The 18,876-nt window shown below is 33.0% G+C and overlaps 1 protein-coding gene across 4 annotated transcripts in view; it reads right to left on the reverse strand.

Annotated features, from left to right (window-relative positions):
* The window catches only part of LOC145285946 (large neutral amino acids transporter small subunit 1-like), a 209,609-nt gene that overhangs the window by 14,539 nt on the left and 176,194 nt on the right, over nucleotides 1-18,876 (reverse strand). For all 4 annotated transcript variants that reach the window (XM_080134454.1, XM_080134457.1, XM_080134455.1 and 1 more), the window contains exons 7-11: nucleotides 8,874-8,977; nucleotides 7,999-8,095; nucleotides 6,026-6,175; nucleotides 2,995-3,079; nucleotides 590-682 (exon numbers count right to left, since the gene is read on the reverse strand). In XM_080134454.1, coding sequence (XP_079990580.1) covers nucleotides 590-682; nucleotides 2,995-3,079; nucleotides 6,026-6,175; nucleotides 7,999-8,095; nucleotides 8,874-8,977 — 529 coding nt within the window. The remainder of the gene's footprint in view (nucleotides 1-589; nucleotides 683-2,994; nucleotides 3,080-6,025; nucleotides 6,176-7,998; nucleotides 8,096-8,873; nucleotides 8,978-18,876) is intronic.

Consider the following 18,876-nt stretch of genomic DNA (forward strand, 5'->3'; position numbering starts at 1 on the left):
TGGAAAAAAAGAAAGATAAAGCAAAGGGTAGGAAGGAAAAAGAAAAGGTTTTTAGTTCTCTCCCCCTGCAAGAACTTAGAGACCAGGGTCGAAAAGTGGAATTGAGAAGTCAGGGCCCCTGAAGAGGAGCACTCTGACCTGCAAAAATGGCTTGGGTAACCCTTGTCAGCATTTCCTGGTAAGGACGCCTTAGACAATTAGCAATAAACTAACCTCTCCTCAAAGAGAGAAGGTAAAGCCTAAGAGAGTGAACCTCCTAGAACTGCACAGGAACAGCATTAAACCACAATCAGGAATAGTCTAATCTCTGTTGATTTTGGGGGCTGAGGATAAAAATCCTTGATGAAGGAGAAATAAAATCTAGCTAAAATAGTCATGAAAATGTAAGGAAATAAAACTAACTATTTGGAAAAAAATAAAAAAAAATAGATTTTGACTAGAAGGTGGAGATTACATTCACAGGATGCACTAGCAATTTAAGCGAAAATATGCTTTTCCTGGATTTAAAAAAAAAGGCAAAAAAGTGGAGATCACACATCCTTAAGATGGACAAACCCTAATGCTTGCCTACAATCACTCACACACTTACCAATCATTTTGTTGAAAAATCTTGGTTTATTTTTCCAGGCCACAAAAATGACATAAACCGGAATTCCACTGGCAATAATCAAACAACCAATTCCTACAAAGAAGAAGAGGAGAAACATGTAAAAGACCAGTAGTAACTACCCGGTGTTGTTCTGGAGGATAAAAAAATACTGACTTCTTTATGGAAAAAATAAACATTAATTTTGTAATCAAATTATTTTGTGAAACAAGAATTTTGATATTTGACATTAATTGATTAAAAAATAATGTGAAAACTTCCTTTAAATGCTTTTTTTTTTCTTTTTTTTTTTTTTTTTACACAGTGATCACCACTTATCAAGGCCCGGAAGCCACTCCGGGATAAGGGTTATTGCAAGTACATTATGTTAGTGTGGAGATTTGATGAAGTGTTTACCTAAGGGGGCGGTTCATTAGGAATTTGTTAACGTTGGACTTGAACACATCCAAGTTGTAGTCCGGTGGGAAGCAGGCAGACGGAACAGAGTTCCACAGGCGTGTTATTATTTAATGAAAAAATATTTATTACTTATCACTTATCTAAAATAGATAAAACAATGCACTTTTGTTAATGTTGCAAGCTGTTTTGTTCATAATTGTAAAATGTCTATATTTTATAAATTTTTCAGGCAGGAATAAGTATTTTCTGAAATAAACTAAAGTGAGACACCAGCAAAAATGAGAATGAAACATACTGTATTTAAGTTTCTAAGTTGCTTTAAAAATTTTTAATATTTATTTTTGCAGAAGTAAAGGACAATAACTCATGACATTATTATGTCCATTTAATATTTAAGAATATTCGATTAACAAATGAAAGGTTTTTCCAGTCCAACAAAATATTAGGGATTAAGTACATATATAAAATACTATCAATATCTACCCGACATTGTTCGGGAGGATAAAAAAATGACTGTTTGAGAATTTTATTTATTTAATCTTAGCAGCCATCAAGTGATGCTAGAAGGCAGAGTGGGGTTTGGCCTTTTTTTTTGCCATTAGAATGCCTACACTTCTTGATTTGGCATCATCATCACTTTCCCCACAGTCACCTCTACTTGCACTGTCAGGAGTGGGGGGTGTGGAAAAGGAAGGGCTTTTGCCTGTTTTCCTTAGTTTTTAAGTTTCGCTGGTCTGTGAAGGATGTGCTGAGCATAACTGTCAAGAAAAAAGTTTTTGATGTTATGTTCCGGATTTTTCTCATTTAGCGTCTCAGTTAATTAAAAAGCAACAAGGTTTTACCAACTGAGAAATTATTAGTCTCAATGACTAACAGAGGAACCATTTGGTTTTTGAGATATTTTTCTGTAAGAAACAGAAATTTAATTTGCCAGCCAGTGAGACAAGGCAGGCAGTTTATCGGCACACATGTTCTTAAAGAAAGAGATCATCTTGGAAGATGAAATTCCTTTCTTGTTAAGATATTTTTTTATTTTAAAAGAAAAAGAAAACAAAAACATTAGAACCAGAAAATTGTAAGAGTGCCTCTCAGGAAAACACCCCCTTTTGCATGTTTCTTTTCTTTCAAATTTTACAAATCAAGTAAGACTATTTTTGTATGATTATTTTAAAAGGGACACCATATATTTTCCTGTTTTATTTGTTACTATGGTTTGGACGATAAATTTAACTTTGTCATTCCCTTTAATAGAATTAATTCCAGAATTAGTCTCTCAATTAGAAACCCCTTCTTTGTATGTTCTATTTTTTATTTTCATAATTGGTAATTGTTAACCCCTGCTTTGGGAAATAAAAGCAATTCAGCATTTCTTTCTTTCAATAAAACTTGATTAAATTAATATAGTGTTAGGGTCTGGTTTTCATTTGCCCCTTTTTTAAATTTTGCCTCTTTTTATTTGTCACTTTGTCTTTATTTACAAGATTTTGCTTAAATTCTACAGGATTTTATTTCATTTTTTTCTTTCTCTATTTTTAAAATATATTTTTACCCACCAAAAAACGTGTTTTAGTAATGACAGCTACAAAATATGTCAACTGACTTCGATATGAAGAAATAGAGCTTAATTTTAGTGTTTTTACTTTTGTACTCAAATTATTTTGTGATGGTCTGTTTTAGATATTAATCGTAAATAACAAACGATAATATGCAATTTCTCCTGATGTTTAAAAATATATGCAGTCTACAAATAAATACTTTAAGTATTTATTTTCATGACGTATGTATTCATTTAAACTTTTATTGATATTTTTTTCTTTGAACAGATGGCAAAAAAAAATTTTTTTTGCCTACAATTTTTCTATAATTTTTGCATTTATGCTAGCCAGTAATTTGTTATTCTATTGACTTTCTCCTTCTGAAAAGAGATTATACTTGAAAATGCCAGTAAAAAAAAAAAAAAAAAAAAAAAAAGCCAGCAAAAATCTCACCAGTCTCAACAGGTTTTGAATATAAAGGCAAAACGACGAGGAAGATGGAGCCAATCGTGTAGATGATGGGCCAAAACAAATGCACCTGAAAATAAGAAAAGATAAATTTATAAAAAATGGGTTTTCTCCATTCTGGAATACATAAAAGGTTCACAATCATTCCTGGGCAACATTGGGTGTGCTCATAATATAAGGAGCACTGTCTGTGCATGTGTCTGTCAGTCACAATTTTTGTAAGTGAATATCTTAACTTCCTTTATAAATCTAAAATATTGCATTAATACCAAGTTAATGGGTTGCGTTTGGTTGGAAAATGTGTTTGTCTTGATTTGCAGGTCCATTGTTGATTAACAAACTCAGTTGAGTTTCTGTTGGTCTGCAATACAGATGAGCCTTTGGATCTTTAGCTGATTAACATTCTGTGTTTGGTTGGGAAATATGTTTGTCTTAATTTGAAGGCTTATTATTCAATAAGAATAAAACAAGTATTAGTGTGATATCTTTCAAAATAAAATTTGTCATTTTTTTTTTAAATGATACACATTGGCATCAGTGTTAGAATTGAGCAATGTGTTGAGACCAAACACAGACACATGTTCACAGTTAGACAAGAGATTAGTTTTTAATGTGATGAAAATCAAACTCCTCCAAAAGAGTTTAGTTGGGTGTATAGCTGCAACATATGCAGGCAATGGTAGAAATATTTTAATAAGAGAAGAGAGATCATCCAAGAAATGATCTGACCTTGGATACAAGGTTTCGTGCCCTGATTATGACGCACTTGATATTTTCTAAAAGTAATATTCATACCGGATAGTGGATCTTATAGCCATTCAACATTTTTTTTTTATGTCCATAGATTTCTAGCTAATAATCTTGAGTGATCACTCATATGATCTCTATATGTTTTGGCAGAGGAAGTCAGTTGGGTTTGTGATTCTCAGAGACCAATGGGCCCTAAGCTAATGGATTGTGTTCAGTTGAAAAATGTGTTTGTCTCGATTTGCAGGTTTGTTGTTCAATAGAAAACAGCAAGTATCATTGCAACGTCTCTCAAAATAAAACATCGTTACTTGTTTTAAACTGGAGTTGTGGTTTTGTTGCAACAGTAACAGAGACTGCATGATTGACGCTGCGATTGCCGTTGAAATTAAACACCGAATTCAAACAATGACAAGAAGTGGACAATAACAGCTTGTGAAATGAACAGACATGAAAGGCAAACATTCAATCTAGAAATTTACCTGGAAACCACTTGCCCAATCCGTGTGACATTTTTGTATAAACCTTTGTTATGAGGAGTGGGGGGTGGGGGTGGAAAAGGAAGGGCTTTTGCCTGTTTTCCTTAGTTTTTAAGTTTCGTCTGACTTAAAAACATCCGTTTCCTGTGACTCATCCTGTATTTCAAAGGTCATCCCATTTCTTGGGTGGTCTTTCTTTTCTTGGATAAATATTTCTCCTACCACAAGGATGTCAATTGCACGCATTGACACTATGGACCCCCCCCACTAAACATGCAACTACTTTGCTTACAGTGGATTGAAACTACAGAATAAATTATAAGTTCATTTGTGAAAACTTTATCAAAGCTTTTGATGTAAACTTGCAGACAATGCGTGGAACTGATAAAAGAAAAAAAATCAGAAAAATGTCTAGTACAGGATGATACCTTTTGAAAAAAAATTCAATTGAGTTTTAGGGCACAGGTACACTTTAACTCGCGGGAAGTATTTTTATTTTTTTGTTTTCATTTTTGGAAGAGTGATACTAGTGAAAAAGGGAGACAATCCATAATCAATGCTTTTATTTTTTTTTCAAGTCAAACTTTTCTGGTAATTCAAAAACATTAGATAAATTTATTTTATATTTAATTATTTGGACTATTATCCTAATCTTCTAGTTGTTGTTTTCACAACGTTTTAGCCAATTATTCCTCTGGCCTTCGTCAGATTAACCGCGACAGAATAGAAATGTCGAATTCTCAAACTACATCTACAGCAATTACTGCCTTCAATAGCCGTTGTCACCAGAGAAATAATTGGCCAAAACGTTGTGAAAACAACTAGAAGATCCAAATAATTAAAATAAATTTATTCAACTTGTTTTTGAATTACCAGAAAATTCCAAATTCAATAAAGTTCAATAAAGTAACGAAATATCACAACAAAAAACATTAGTTAGTGAAACATTTATTGAATAAATTTAAATTAAAAAAAAAAAAAAAAATGATGTACGAGGGGCGTGCAATAAGTAATGCCCCTGATCTACTTCCCATAGCAGTAGAGCAACGAAACTTGGCACAGTTATTAGTTTTTCTCTACATAGGAACAACCCAGAGTTATGCATTTCTTCCATCGTTTGATGCAGCTCTGGAGACCGTTTTTGTAGAACATCCCAGGTTGGTCCTCTAACCACGACGTAACTTTAGAAATCAAGGCTGCATCATCTGGGAAACGCTTTCCTTTCAAAAACAACTTCATGGCTGGGAAGAGGTGAAAGTCAGAGGGTGCAAGGTCAGGAGAGTAGGGAGGATGGGGAAGGATTTCATAACCACACGTCCGTGCTTCTGATCTGCCGACATGCGAGTTGTGGACCGGAGCATTGTCCTGCAGGAGGAGGGTACCTTTGCTGATCTTGCCCTGCCTCTTGATTTTGATAGCTTCCCTTAATTTCCTCAAAAGTGAAGCATAATAGGCTCCTGTAATTGTGGTACCCTTTGCCAGGAAATCTGTCATCACTACTCCGTCCTGGTCCCAGAAGACTGTGAGCATGACCTTGCCAGCGGAGGGCTGCATGACCTTGCCTTCTTTGGAGGTGGTGAGTCTAAGTGTTTCCACTGCATTGACTGGGCTTTGGTCTCTGGATCATAATGATGTAAAACACAACAGTTATATAAGAATATTTTTTGTTTTTGTTCTTTGTTGTTGTTTTTTTTAAATATTTTTCTTTAATAAAATAAAAGTTAACATAATTTAAAAAAAAAAAAAAAAAAAAAAAAAAAGAAAAAAAAGAAAAGGCAAGTAGTACTAACCTTGATGGGTCTCTCCCATTCTGGGTTATTGTATCGGAAATAAAGCAGAGAAGCAACAGACAAGCCGATGGCCATCCAGTTAACGAAGGATACATAATTGATAAGAGCATACATATCTGACGACACTAAATAAAACAAGGAGAGAATTCCCTGCAAGGATAAGAAAAAAAAAAAAAATCATAAAGTTTACAAGAGAATTCTAGAATTTTTAAAGTTTAAATAAATAAAAAACAAATAATTTTTTTTAAATAAATAAAATTTAAAAGAAAATAAAAAAATATTTTAAAAGAATAAAAGAAAAAAAAAAGACAAGCAAAAAAAAAATGATATGTTATATGGCTACTTTTTATTAAATTTTTTTTTCACAAAGCTACCACCAAAAAACTAAGTAAAAACAAAAAAAAAATTAATGAATAAAATTTAGGACAAAATAAATAATTTTGTTATAAATTAAATTGAATTAAATAAAGTTATAAATTTCAAAATGAACTGAAACATAATCACATTCTGTGTTTGGTTGGGAAATATGTTCACATTAAACAATTTCCATTTTGTAAAGTACGTTAGGTGACTGGGTTTATCTCCCTTGTGACATAGAAAAATTTCTTATCTGAGAAATTTAGAGAAATAAATTACAACCAGGAAATCAATTATCATCCCAGTCAACTCTAATCTGTATTCTCACAGTTTCCTGTTCCTGTTTTTTTTTTTTTTTTATTATCGAGCAATCTAACACGACAATGCATCATAGTGTTGACATAAGTTGTACATATCGACTTTTGCGGCATACCTAATTGGATTTAGGTCGCCAGTGGGCATGCTACCATCGTTTCACCATCATTAGCATCTTCTCACAGGAACCATTTTCCCATCGTTTGTCACCGCAGTAAAATAATCACAAATAACTGTGAACAGAATTAATAACTCTTTTTACTCCCTCCCCATCATCCCCAAACCTACCTGAGATTGTTCAAAGAGATTGCCAACAGTATATCCACAAGTCAAAATGACTGACTTTATGATATCATTATTTACAATGCTATACCAATTTATGATGTGTATCATTTAATATTACACGCTTTTAGCCACTTTTTTTTTTTTTTTTTAAATTATACAGTAAGATTATTTTATATGCTTTCAACAGGCTGCTAATGATTTTACAATTCTAATATTTGTAGCAGACAGATATAAAATGACTAAACTTAATTTTTATTTTCATATACTTTACTTTTTTTGGTGCTTCTATATTATACAAACAAGAAAACATTGAATTTCAAGTAAAACAAACTGTTTTCAATAAAGTTTAGAAAGAATAAAATTTGTTCAAAATTGCGAATTATGTTCGTCATGTGACATAAGTAACAGAACTAAATTATCTCCCCTGTCAACTTATGTCTTTTTCAGTAAGCGCAATATAGTGATTTCACTTCCTTTCACAAAATTCTTTTTCATTACTAATTATAATATAAAAGCACCATATTTTTTTTTAAACAACTCTAAACTACTTAAAAAAGGTGTACTTATATTATTTCAAAATTATATATATATATATATATATATATATATATATATAGTTGCCTGTGTAGCCGCACTGATGAGCTGTGAAACAGCGAAACAGTACTGTATGTGGATGACTATATATATATATATATATATATATATATATATACATATATATATATACATATATATATATACATATATATATATACACACATATATATAAACAGCGAGACAGCATTGTATGTGGATGACATATATATATATATATATATATATATATAGTCATCCACATGCAGTACTGTTTCACAGCTCATCAGTGTGGCTAGACAAGAAACTGCCTCAAGCCAGGATCGAAATCCGATTACCCAAAAGACAGTCAAGGTTTCTCACCATTGCGCTATATGGCTGATGCTGAGTGGGTAATCAACTAACGATGTGTTGGTATACACACACACACTTTCTGGACTTACCATAAATAAAACAGCGGGCATTGGTGTGAGGTTATTAACAGCAACATAGCTCATAACTTGAGGCATATGACCCTCACGGCCACCAACAAAGAACAATCTACAAAAAAAAAAAGAAAAGAAGAAAATCTGATGAATTAGGTTTCAAGGACTGCAAAAAATGAGCAAAACGGACACATTTGGGTCAACACTGGTTGACTTCCAATGCATATGGCATCTGTAAAACAGAAAAGAAAACTTTTGTTTGGTTTTTCATCATAAGCTTGATTTTTAATATCTATATATTAATGCGATAGCGTGTGTGTTATTTTGTGAATCACGCTTACATCATTTTTCTTCCAAGTGACTGTCGTTTAATTGTTATGACTTTCCATTTCTTGTAATAAATAATTTACCAAGAATTCTTCATAAGTTTCGATTATTGCTGAAAGAACTTGTTATGTAATACATAACTTATGTATATATATATATATATATATATATATATATATATATATATATATATATATATATATTTTCTTAAGTTTTGGTTCAAGCTGATGCACTCAAGTGATATTTATATATTTTTTTTATTTTTAAAATCAAAACTTTATAATATATAAGAATCGATAGAAAATTGACTATAATAATATATATGAAATCTGCATAAATTAAAATATCATATTTAAGCATATTTTATGACCGGGCTTTGCCGGGCGTCCCTGCTAGCTTAGATAAATATTTTCGCAGTTTTAACAAAAGGGCTACAATAATATCAGGGCGTCTCCATTTACGCTGAGCATCCACAGAATGCCAACATCAATATATTACATATGAAAGAGTCTCCTGTGGAATTTCCACAGGTCCCTCTAGTTAAAACTAATAGTGTTTTTTCTCACCTTGATGAAGTGAAGAGGATGCCATTAACGCCACCAAATGTTGACAGGGAGACAAAAATTGGCATGATCCACCACATGATTCCGTAGATTCTCGTAGAGAACATCTGGAAACAAGAAAACAACAAAATATTCTTAGGAATATTACGATTTAGTTATGTGGAGAAGAAAAAAAAAGAAGGAAACTAAGAGGTCAAAAACTATATCAACATCAAATCAGTTTTGCAATAAAGAATCAAAATTTAGTATATATAAAAGTTGTAGTTTTATACTTTATCATTATTTTTGTTTGAAATTTGACTATTTTATTTATACTGAGAACTAGTATAAAGCAGATTAACCTATTATTTTATGAAACTTAAAATATGAGATGTCTCATAATAAATTTTAATAGGATTTTAAAATTAAATCCTTATTTTTACTTCAAAGTTTTTATCAAGATATTTAACCACGATTATCTTGAACGAACTTTAGGAAATAACATTCGAGGACATATACACGAGTTAGCCTTGCTCTCTTTTTCCCTTTCATATACGGCCTTCACTTAATTGATTCTTTATTTCCGGTCACATTACATGCGTGGGTATTCTGACACAATTTAAGTAACGAAAGGCACCTTCATTATAACTGATTAACCTAGCACACCCCTGCTTAAAAAAAATCATTCATATTTAGACACTTAATTTTAAGAAAAACTTTTTTCTTTTCTTTCTTTTCTACTTTTTCTATTCAGTTTTCATTTTCATAGTAAGACTAGAGATTTTTTTGTCGCCTGACAATGTCTTTTAAGACTGAAACAGTAAATTTATTGTAGCGACTTATAGTAATTTTGTTTACCTAAACTGAATAAAATAATATATATGATGACTGAACTTATACATTCATGACCTGAAAGTTTCATCTCTCTATTGCAGATATTGACAGTGTAAGATTCTAAGAAAGCAATCCCTATCATGGGTATGCGCTCTGAGTAGTGGTGTGTCATGTGTCATTGAATTCATGCAGAAAAAAAATGAATATTCATAACTGAAACTTTGGTGGACAAGTCAGGCATAGGCTAAAAATTATTTATACCAAATATAATTGGATAGCAGAAAGTATTGTGAATTTTATTCACGATTGTAGAATAATTGTTTCCGAATTTCTTCTTTTTTTTTTTTCCAGATGAGGATTGATAATTTGGATTATTTACTATTTTCATTTTAGTACTGAAAGAAAGCGAGATGTAAAAATAATAATACTGTATTTTTCGGTCAGATAAGACGAGGTACAAAATTGGAGCAAATTTTAGTAAATTTATCATATAATGGTTGTATAAGACGATTGCTAAATCACAAAACCATGTTTGTTTAACCTAGGCTAGAGATTGCAACACCTGGTATCTTATGAAATATTATTTTTTTTAAAGATGATTTTTTAACTTTAGGGGTTGTCTTATACGCCGAAATATACAGTAAATATTCGTCTAAACTCCTTTTTGCCAACTCCCACCTTCAACTGTAATCTTCACAGACCGTTCTCATGGTCTGTCTCTCTCTCTCTCTCTCAGTGGTCCAGATTGCCCTGTGCTTTTCCCCTTCATTCTTTTTCGTAGCAATCATTTTCCTTGTATGCAAATTAATGCCACATATGTATATTAATAAACTGTCTATAGATGAAAGTTTTTATTTATTCTTTCCTTTCTTAATTCAGCCACCAGACAGGATAGACAGAGGCGTTTTTGCTAATGTAAGTCACATTTTGCAATATTTCCCCACAGGTATTTATTATTTTTACAATGTTTTGGCCAATGTAATCTCTGACTTTCATTAGGTGCATCTTTTCAAAAGTTGTAATCTTTATGTTGAACTCTAGAAGTCATACGAAATTCTGAACTGAACATTTTTCATTCACTGGATTGTTCTCATTCCATCAGCCTGACTTGCCTACTAAGTTTCAGTTGTGAACGTTCAACAGTTTTTGTTTTATCTTCATTCGATGCTGAGCACACTTGAATACAACGTGCAACATTGTCAAAATCTCTGAAATAGTTTAGTCTCAGCCTTCCATGATTTCTGCTGTAATGAACTTTTTCAGTTGAGAAATAGTTCAAGAGACTGCTTTGATATATATTATCTTGAAGTTAACTGGGTAGATAAAAATCTGGGAGATTATGGTCGAATGAATGTGAAGCCCATTCAGGATCACAACCCATGTTGATGAAATGATTGACAATATGTCTCTGAATATTATTGAATGGCCATAAAATAAAAACTGTTGGACATTCGTGGCTAAAACTTGGTGCACAAGTCAGGCATAAACTGAAGTTTATTTGTATCTAATTATAATTGGATTGTAGAAAGGATTGTGATATCTTATTAAAAGTTCTCTGGTTGACATTTCTTTGGAAGGTTGAGGGATGGGGTCACCATGCATATGCCACACAATGGGTTATTTCTATTTTTATTTTTCATGGAAATTGTTCCAGCCAAGGCATGAAGCTACTTGATGTAAGGAGCTAACTAATGAATGAAAGATGATTATCGCAAAGACAGGAGATGCCTAGTGACTTTAGTTTTAAAAAAACCAAGGGGGAAAACAGTCAGCAGGAAAAGAGTTCCACAGGCCTATTGTTCTAGGAAATAAATTACTTGAATAAGAAGCTGTATTACAATAAGGTATCAAAACAGTAAATTGGTGAAGACCACTAGACAAACGAGTCAAACGAGCTGGAACAAAGGAAGCAGGGAATAGATTAGACAATTCTGAAGAATGCATTTTCATAATAGTATTTATTTAAAAAGTCTGAGACTAGCAACATCGCGTCTGTAAGAGAGAGAGGTTGAAGAGGAGAAGAAAGGAGGGAGCTAATCAAATTACAGATACATTTCTACAATTTATCAAGAACCTTCAAATAGATTCACCAGCATAAATATGACAACAGTACTCCACACATGGTTTAATAATAGATTTGTTGTAATAGATAATAAGTGTGAGAAAGTGTGTGGAGTGATAATGAGAACCAACTTTACAAGAAGCAGAAAGAGCAATGGATCAAATATATGAAATAAATATGAATATAAGAAAGATTTGATGAGAAAGAAAGACCAAGAAGTTTGAGTCAATTTCTCTTCTAGAGCAGAGCCATTCATGTGGATCTCAGGAAGAAAAGGAAAATGCCTACAATTGAAAGACTTGAGTCTTAGCAGGATTAAATAAAACAAGCCATTTCATATCTGAAACCACAACTGAACCAAAGTCAACTTCTAGATTAGATGCACATTTCAACAGATCCGAGGGAGATGGGCAGGAAGCAACACTAGAATAGAGAGCGATATCATTAGCATAGATGCTAACCTTCTGAATAATATCCTCTGGAAGATTATTGGGAAAATTTCATTTTATCGTTTAGTCCTCACATTCCACAAACAATGTTTCTGACAACTGGGTTGGAATCTATCCATCTGACCTTTAATGTTGGCTAATTTTTGACCTTGGAATTTTTTAATTTTTTTTTTTTTAGCTCAGCCTAGAACTGAACTCAAGTGGCTACATATTTCAACTGATCCGTTACAAGACTACATTCCAAGTCTGATTTAAATCCAACCAGTAATTTCTGAGATGGACGCAAAGTTCGGTTTTATATATATATATATATATATATATATATATATATATATATATATATATATATATATATATATATATATATATATATATATATATATATGGTACAAAACTTTGTTGAAATTCAAAGACTCACATTTTTTCTTTTTTGTATATTTCATCTTGGATTTCTTCATTACAGCCGTTTCATTAATGGGATGACAATTTTATGATTTTACAGTCAAGATAAAAGGCACGATTATTTAAAACCTCATTTCGTGAATCAATTTGATCATTATCAACCCTTTTAGTGGATCATATTACATGTTTCAGTCAGTAGAGAATCCGGCCATTATTTCCTCCTCTTCGGACATTGTTTGGAATCTTTCCAAATAATCCATAACTATAAATTCTAATGTTCACATTGGTGAAAGACGGAGTGAGGCGGAGAGTTCTTGGCAGACTTCCAAGATGAGTAGCATAAATAAAAGTAAAATCAATCCATCCAGTCGACATGAATATCCACGCATAATTCTTTGACTTCTTCTTTCTTTTGAATCTAGGGCGGAATATATTAGTCTTTTGCTTTTTGTTTTCTGAATTGCAAATTGGAAAGCAGAGTAAAAATTGCGTCTGAGCTGTGATCACAGTTGGTGTATTTAAAGTATCGAATATAAGACATACGTTTACTTTGGATGTCTACTTTAAAAGGTCACAGGATTTGCATGTAGAGTACATTTTTTTTCTTTTTACTTGCCTTAAAATGAATAAAAGAAAATAAGGCGACCTAAAATATTCATTTTAGTTTTGAAGTAAATGGTATTATTTAATCTGAAGACTCCACTGTATATTATTATTATTTTGGGGGGGGGGGCAATATCATTGACCGGATCCAAACTTATTCTGTAGTTTATTTTAGGACAAATGCACATTTTCTTTTTATTATATCTACAGGGTGGAACGATAAAATTGTTGCACTAGAAAAGACAACATGATTCCATTTCCATTTGATTTTTTTTTTTTTTTTTGTTGCAGACGATCTACTAGTTAGCCAGTTGTGTATAAATCCTAAGAGCGATAAGAGCCTTCTATTATGTCTGAAAGCGACACAATGTTCAATGAGTGAGATCGGAGATGCGGCGCTGTACAACTCATGCTCTCTATCAATGCAAATTATGACAACAGGATAATTGTCAGCACCCTCAAAATGCATCGCTGAATTGCTACATATAACAAGGACGTATCCAGGGTGGTGAAAACAAAGTTTCTGGCCACAGTTAGCATCTTTGGTGGGGTTTCAAATGAGGGCCACATCATGCCACCTCACATCTTCGAAGTTGGCTTGAAAGTCAACACCAAAGTATACCTGGATGTGCTGAAGAGTGTAGGGGATCCCTTGGTGCAGTTTGGTGGCCGCTAGCAGACCCTAGGTGTGGCAGCAAGACTCGCTGACTCACAAGTTCAAACAGACCCAGGCTTGGCTTCAGAAGGACTGCTATGACTTTGTACCCTTCTCTCACTGCCCCCCTCCTCCTCCCTTGACCTGAACTACTTCATTTGGTTATACGTCGTCGAGAACATCAACATGACCTCCCACAACACCCGTCTGATCACCACCATCCGCCCAAGTATTTGTATGCTTTGACCTACATTTTCACTTCAGTAACCAATAAATGTTTTCTTTTACAAAGATGCCGCCATTTATGTTAGTTTTGACTGTTTAACAGATTCAAGGTTTGTTGGTTGAGAAGAAAAGGATGTAATTTCTGTGACTGCTGACCCCATTGTAAGAGAACAGAGGAGAACGCTAGCAAGAGTGAAAAGTAGAGGAAACATGATGAAAGACTGAATAAGAACCCCCCCCAAAAAAATCAACACATTTTTAATTGCCAACACGTTGTAGCCTCAGTCGCAAAGTAGACAAAGAATAGAAAAGAAGTCCAACTCGTTTTTTTTGTTTTTTGTTTTGTTGTGCAACATTTATTCCCTTATTTTCTCGTTACCGCTATGATGTCTCTCACGTGATAGTTTTGTGTGTTCCACACCTCTAACGTGATCTCAAATGTTATTTTCGTCTCTAACATGAAAACATTCGCAACAAAGACTCGTCTAGCTACAACCACTGTTAATATTTTCCCTTCTTCCTCTCTGTACCTAAAGTTAAACAGAACTCCCATGAGCAAAGTTTCTTTCTAAGAACTGCCAGTCTGCGGAACACAATACCTCGGAGCTGTTTTCCATCTGACTATGACAATCATTTTCAAATCAAATGTAAACAAATTCTTGTTGAGTTATCCTCTTAAATAATCATAATCCTGCCCAGTTCCAAGTTAGCAATCCTCAATCCTCACCATCCATCCGGCACTCGTTAACCCTTATCCTTGAGTGCCTTTTGGGTCTGGATAAGTTGTAACTCATTAGTATATAAAAAAATGGTAAGCAGGTACATTATGATACTCTCATCAATTTCGATGTATGAAGTCCACCGCAACAACTAAGTTGTTTGGAAATCCACACGTGATTTGTTTATAGTGGTGAAGGCTTTGTGTAGAATCAACCACACATTTAGGTACAACTGAGAAAATCTCAGTCAGTGCAATTGTTGCCACAAGACAGAGCAGACAGCAGACCTCAGGTTTTATATCAGAGTTTTCTTTCACTTAGATGCATGAAGACTGAGGGTGCATCTCTCCCGGTGAATTAAACCCGGCCCCAGATATCAATCTGGAAATTTCTATGTCCTGGCACAGTATATACATGTAGCAGAAACAAATAGAACTCTTTTTCTTGTGCGTCAGTGCCTCCCCTGACTGTGCGATATGGCACATACTGACCAATCAGAGGCATAGCACAGGGACCTTCCTTACCCCCTAAGGAACTCTAACTGCTTCCGTTCCGGACGAGAAAAAATCCTTTTCCAGCCAGACGCCAAAGAGAGTGGACCTGTTTCTTCACTCTCCCTACACCGGTATCGATGATTCCCACTTGGGAATAACTACCGGGCAAGGGCAGACAAGTTTTATCCGAGTTATATCTTTTGGGCATCTTACCCTGACTTGTTTCAATAAACCTTTTCTTTGTTAAGTTTTACGAAGTTATTTGTTCGTTTATTCAGTAGCTTGTGTTGAATTATTTATTTTATTAGGGAGTGCCCGACAAGCACTAACTCAACTCACTAAATACAGCACCTAGAATTTTCAAATAGTCACTCATCTGGTATTGGCCAGTTTTTAACTTCGGGGATCTGGAGAGAACAAATGTGTTAATGTGAATACGCTATATATATATTATTAGTGTATAGACAGGTGACAAGGTATCATTTTTGTATGCACGACTTCAGATTTGCCATATATGGGAGTGTTTTTAGTTTTTTTTTTTTTTCTTTCTTTAAAATTTTCATCAGTTTTAGTTTATGATATTGTATTGATTTAGGTGGTTTGGAAATATGCTGAAGGCCGCCGACAGCACCATTAGAAGTCACTTGGAAGCGACTGACAGGATGCTGTTGATGATATTGGCAGATACCCTGTACAATGATCTCTATACAATCGGCCTTTAATTTGATCAAGCCTATGACTATACTAATTAGAGTTGAAAATCAATTATTGTGGACTTTATTATAGTTCAAGATTTATACAAAAAAAAGATAGGTAAATAAATAATTATTAATGTATTGTAAAAATGACACCTTTAACATTCCAGCCATGCATGAGTTCAGATTCGTCATACAGTTTTATATGATATATAGGTGTACATATCGCCTACGCTTCCTGGAAGTGCTTTTATTCTTTTTAAAAAAATTTTATTTTAATTTTTTTTTTTTTACTTTTAAAACTACGTTATTTTTTCTTTCTTCTTTTTTTTCGAAATAATTTTTTTAAATGTAATGTTAAGAATTTAAATATAATTATTGCAACATAGATAAATAATTAAGGAAAAAAAAAAAATCATCACAAGTGCACTTTAACTGACCGGAAAGAGAAATTTTAAGAATTTGTTTTGTTGAATAATTTCTCTGTACACAATTTAGAAGACATTTTTTTTTTTCAGAGCAGAATTTTTTTTTTTCTTTAGACCAGAATTTCTTTTTCTAAAGAAACCAGAATTACCATTTTTAAGAATTTTTATGTTACTGAAGAAATTGATATTTTTCAGAAAGTAAAAAAAAAATTTTTTTTTTTTATAATTTAACTTTTTCAAATAAAATTATATATTAAAAAAAAAAAAAGAAAAACAACTGCAAACATTTCAAAAAATTCTATTTTAATTGTTACATTTTACATCTAATATTTCCTTTAAAAAAGTTATATAAAAAGTACATTTTATCCATTTCATAATATTATAAACTGAATGTTATATTCTATTTATACATTTTTTGGTAACCCGACAAAAAGAGGGTGGACCTGTAAATTCACCCATGTCCAGTTGTCCATTCGTCTGTCCGCACTTTTCTCAATAACTACACCTTGGAATTTTTTGAAGTTTTGTACAAACATTAAACATGATATAAGTAAAAAAAAATAGAACGGATTTCCTGGGAAAACTCTGGTTGACCCCCTATGGGTGCTTTTCATACCAAAAAGGCTAAAATTGACACTTTTGTTTATCAAAAAAAAATTGATGCCTTGGATTTTTATAAAAACTTTCTGAAAAGTTGTAACTAACTAATTTCTATATAATTTTGTTTGTCTATACTTCACAATAGGGGCTCTTTTAGGGGTAATAAAAACACTCCATTTTTGGGACTATTTTACCATATTTGTTCAAAATTTTCTGTGTATGTCTGTTTAGCAGTTTTGTATGGTGCTGAACTCAAATATAAATATATAAAACTATATATGTTAAAGCCTTGAAGACTTTTGGGGCTAAATAGAAATGGGGGCAAATGATGGACTTAGTCATTTCTTTTTTTTTTGCATGGTATAGAACTCAAAATTACATATGTTAAGGCCTAAAACTGCATCGTTTGTTCATTTTCACCAGGATTTGACGTCCCCTGGGGACTTTTTAGGGCTAAAATGGTGGTGGTGGTGAGCAAATGTTGAACTTAGTCATTTTTTTTTTATGCCGCATTCACTGTGCACTCACGGGGGACCACGCATGATTCACTTGTTTAGTTGCTTAATTAGTTAATTTGGCTTTTGTTCAGAATTCAATTTAATCAAAACACAACAATACATAAAAATCTCTGTTGTACTTAATAATCTCAGAACGAAAATGTTATATTCCAAAATTCATATAAATTGATCAAGTAGTTTTTTTTTTACCAGGGAAATCAAATTTTATGAGAAAACAAGGATGGTGCATCTTGCTTCAGCATCTTTAATAATTTGTCTCCATTTATGCTGAACATCTACAAAATGCCAACATCAATATATTATATATGAATGAGTCCCCTGTGGTATTTCTACAGGTCCGGCTAGTTTGTTCTTAATATAATGTTGTAATCTCCATGTTTTTCAATAGGATTTTCAACTTGTTAACTTTATGGCATGGTGTTAATGGGAGATCACTGCATATAAGCTGCTTGGTCTGCCACTCCAACAAGTGACGAGGCTGTGATCTCAAACGAACAGCCAGCTGCACAACATTACAAATTAAAAAAAAAAAAAAAAAAAAAATCTACAAATTAATTTGCAAAAAGCTGGAGAGTATTGGAAATCTGGGAAGACTTGTCACTCAGACTCCAGGGAACACCACAAGTTGTTCTCAAAGAGAAATTTTTGATGGTGACTTGCGAAACCTCCTCGTGAGTAATGATAATATCATTTTTGGCTTTACTTTAATTTCTATTAAGATAAAATCTCAAATGATGTCTCGGAAATGCTAAAATTATTTCATTTAAAAAAAACCAAGTAGCTTATATTGCATCAATCATAAAATAGACACAGAAATCGCAACTGATCTAATAAATTTTTTTATTATAAAAACAAAAGATTTTAATCAACAATGCAACAGGGTCATATTGTGTCCTTTTCACAATGAATAATAATAGAAAACTGCCTTCTCTTATCACTTTTAAAAACTAAGAAAACATCTTTAAAAAAAAATCATCAGGATCATTGAACTGGCCAAAAAATTCATAAAATCCAAAAACAATGTGGATTAGCACTGTACGGCCAATGATGGAGTGCTGTTGCCACATCTGGGCAGGAGCTACTAGACACAGCTTATCCTGCCTTGACAGAGTTCAAAATAGACTTTGTAGCTTAGTGCGTGTGTGTGTGTGGGGGGGGGGGGCTTTTTTTCTTTTCCCTGCAACCTCTTTCCCCACAGAAGAGACATTGCGAGCCTGTCTCTGCTTTACTGTTAATTTCATGGCAAGTGTTTGTCTGAGCTTCAATCTATGGTCCCCTCTCGTCAAACTTTCACGAAAGACACCCATCTAGCTGAACCCACTATCAATAATTTCTCACACTCT

The sequence above is a fragment of the Euprymna scolopes genome, chromosome 10 (genome assembly GCF_053919585.1).
Source record: "Euprymna scolopes isolate OS-2025 chromosome 10, ASM5391958v1, whole genome shotgun sequence".
Taxonomy (NCBI): domain Eukaryota; kingdom Metazoa; phylum Mollusca; class Cephalopoda; order Sepiida; family Sepiolidae; genus Euprymna; species Euprymna scolopes.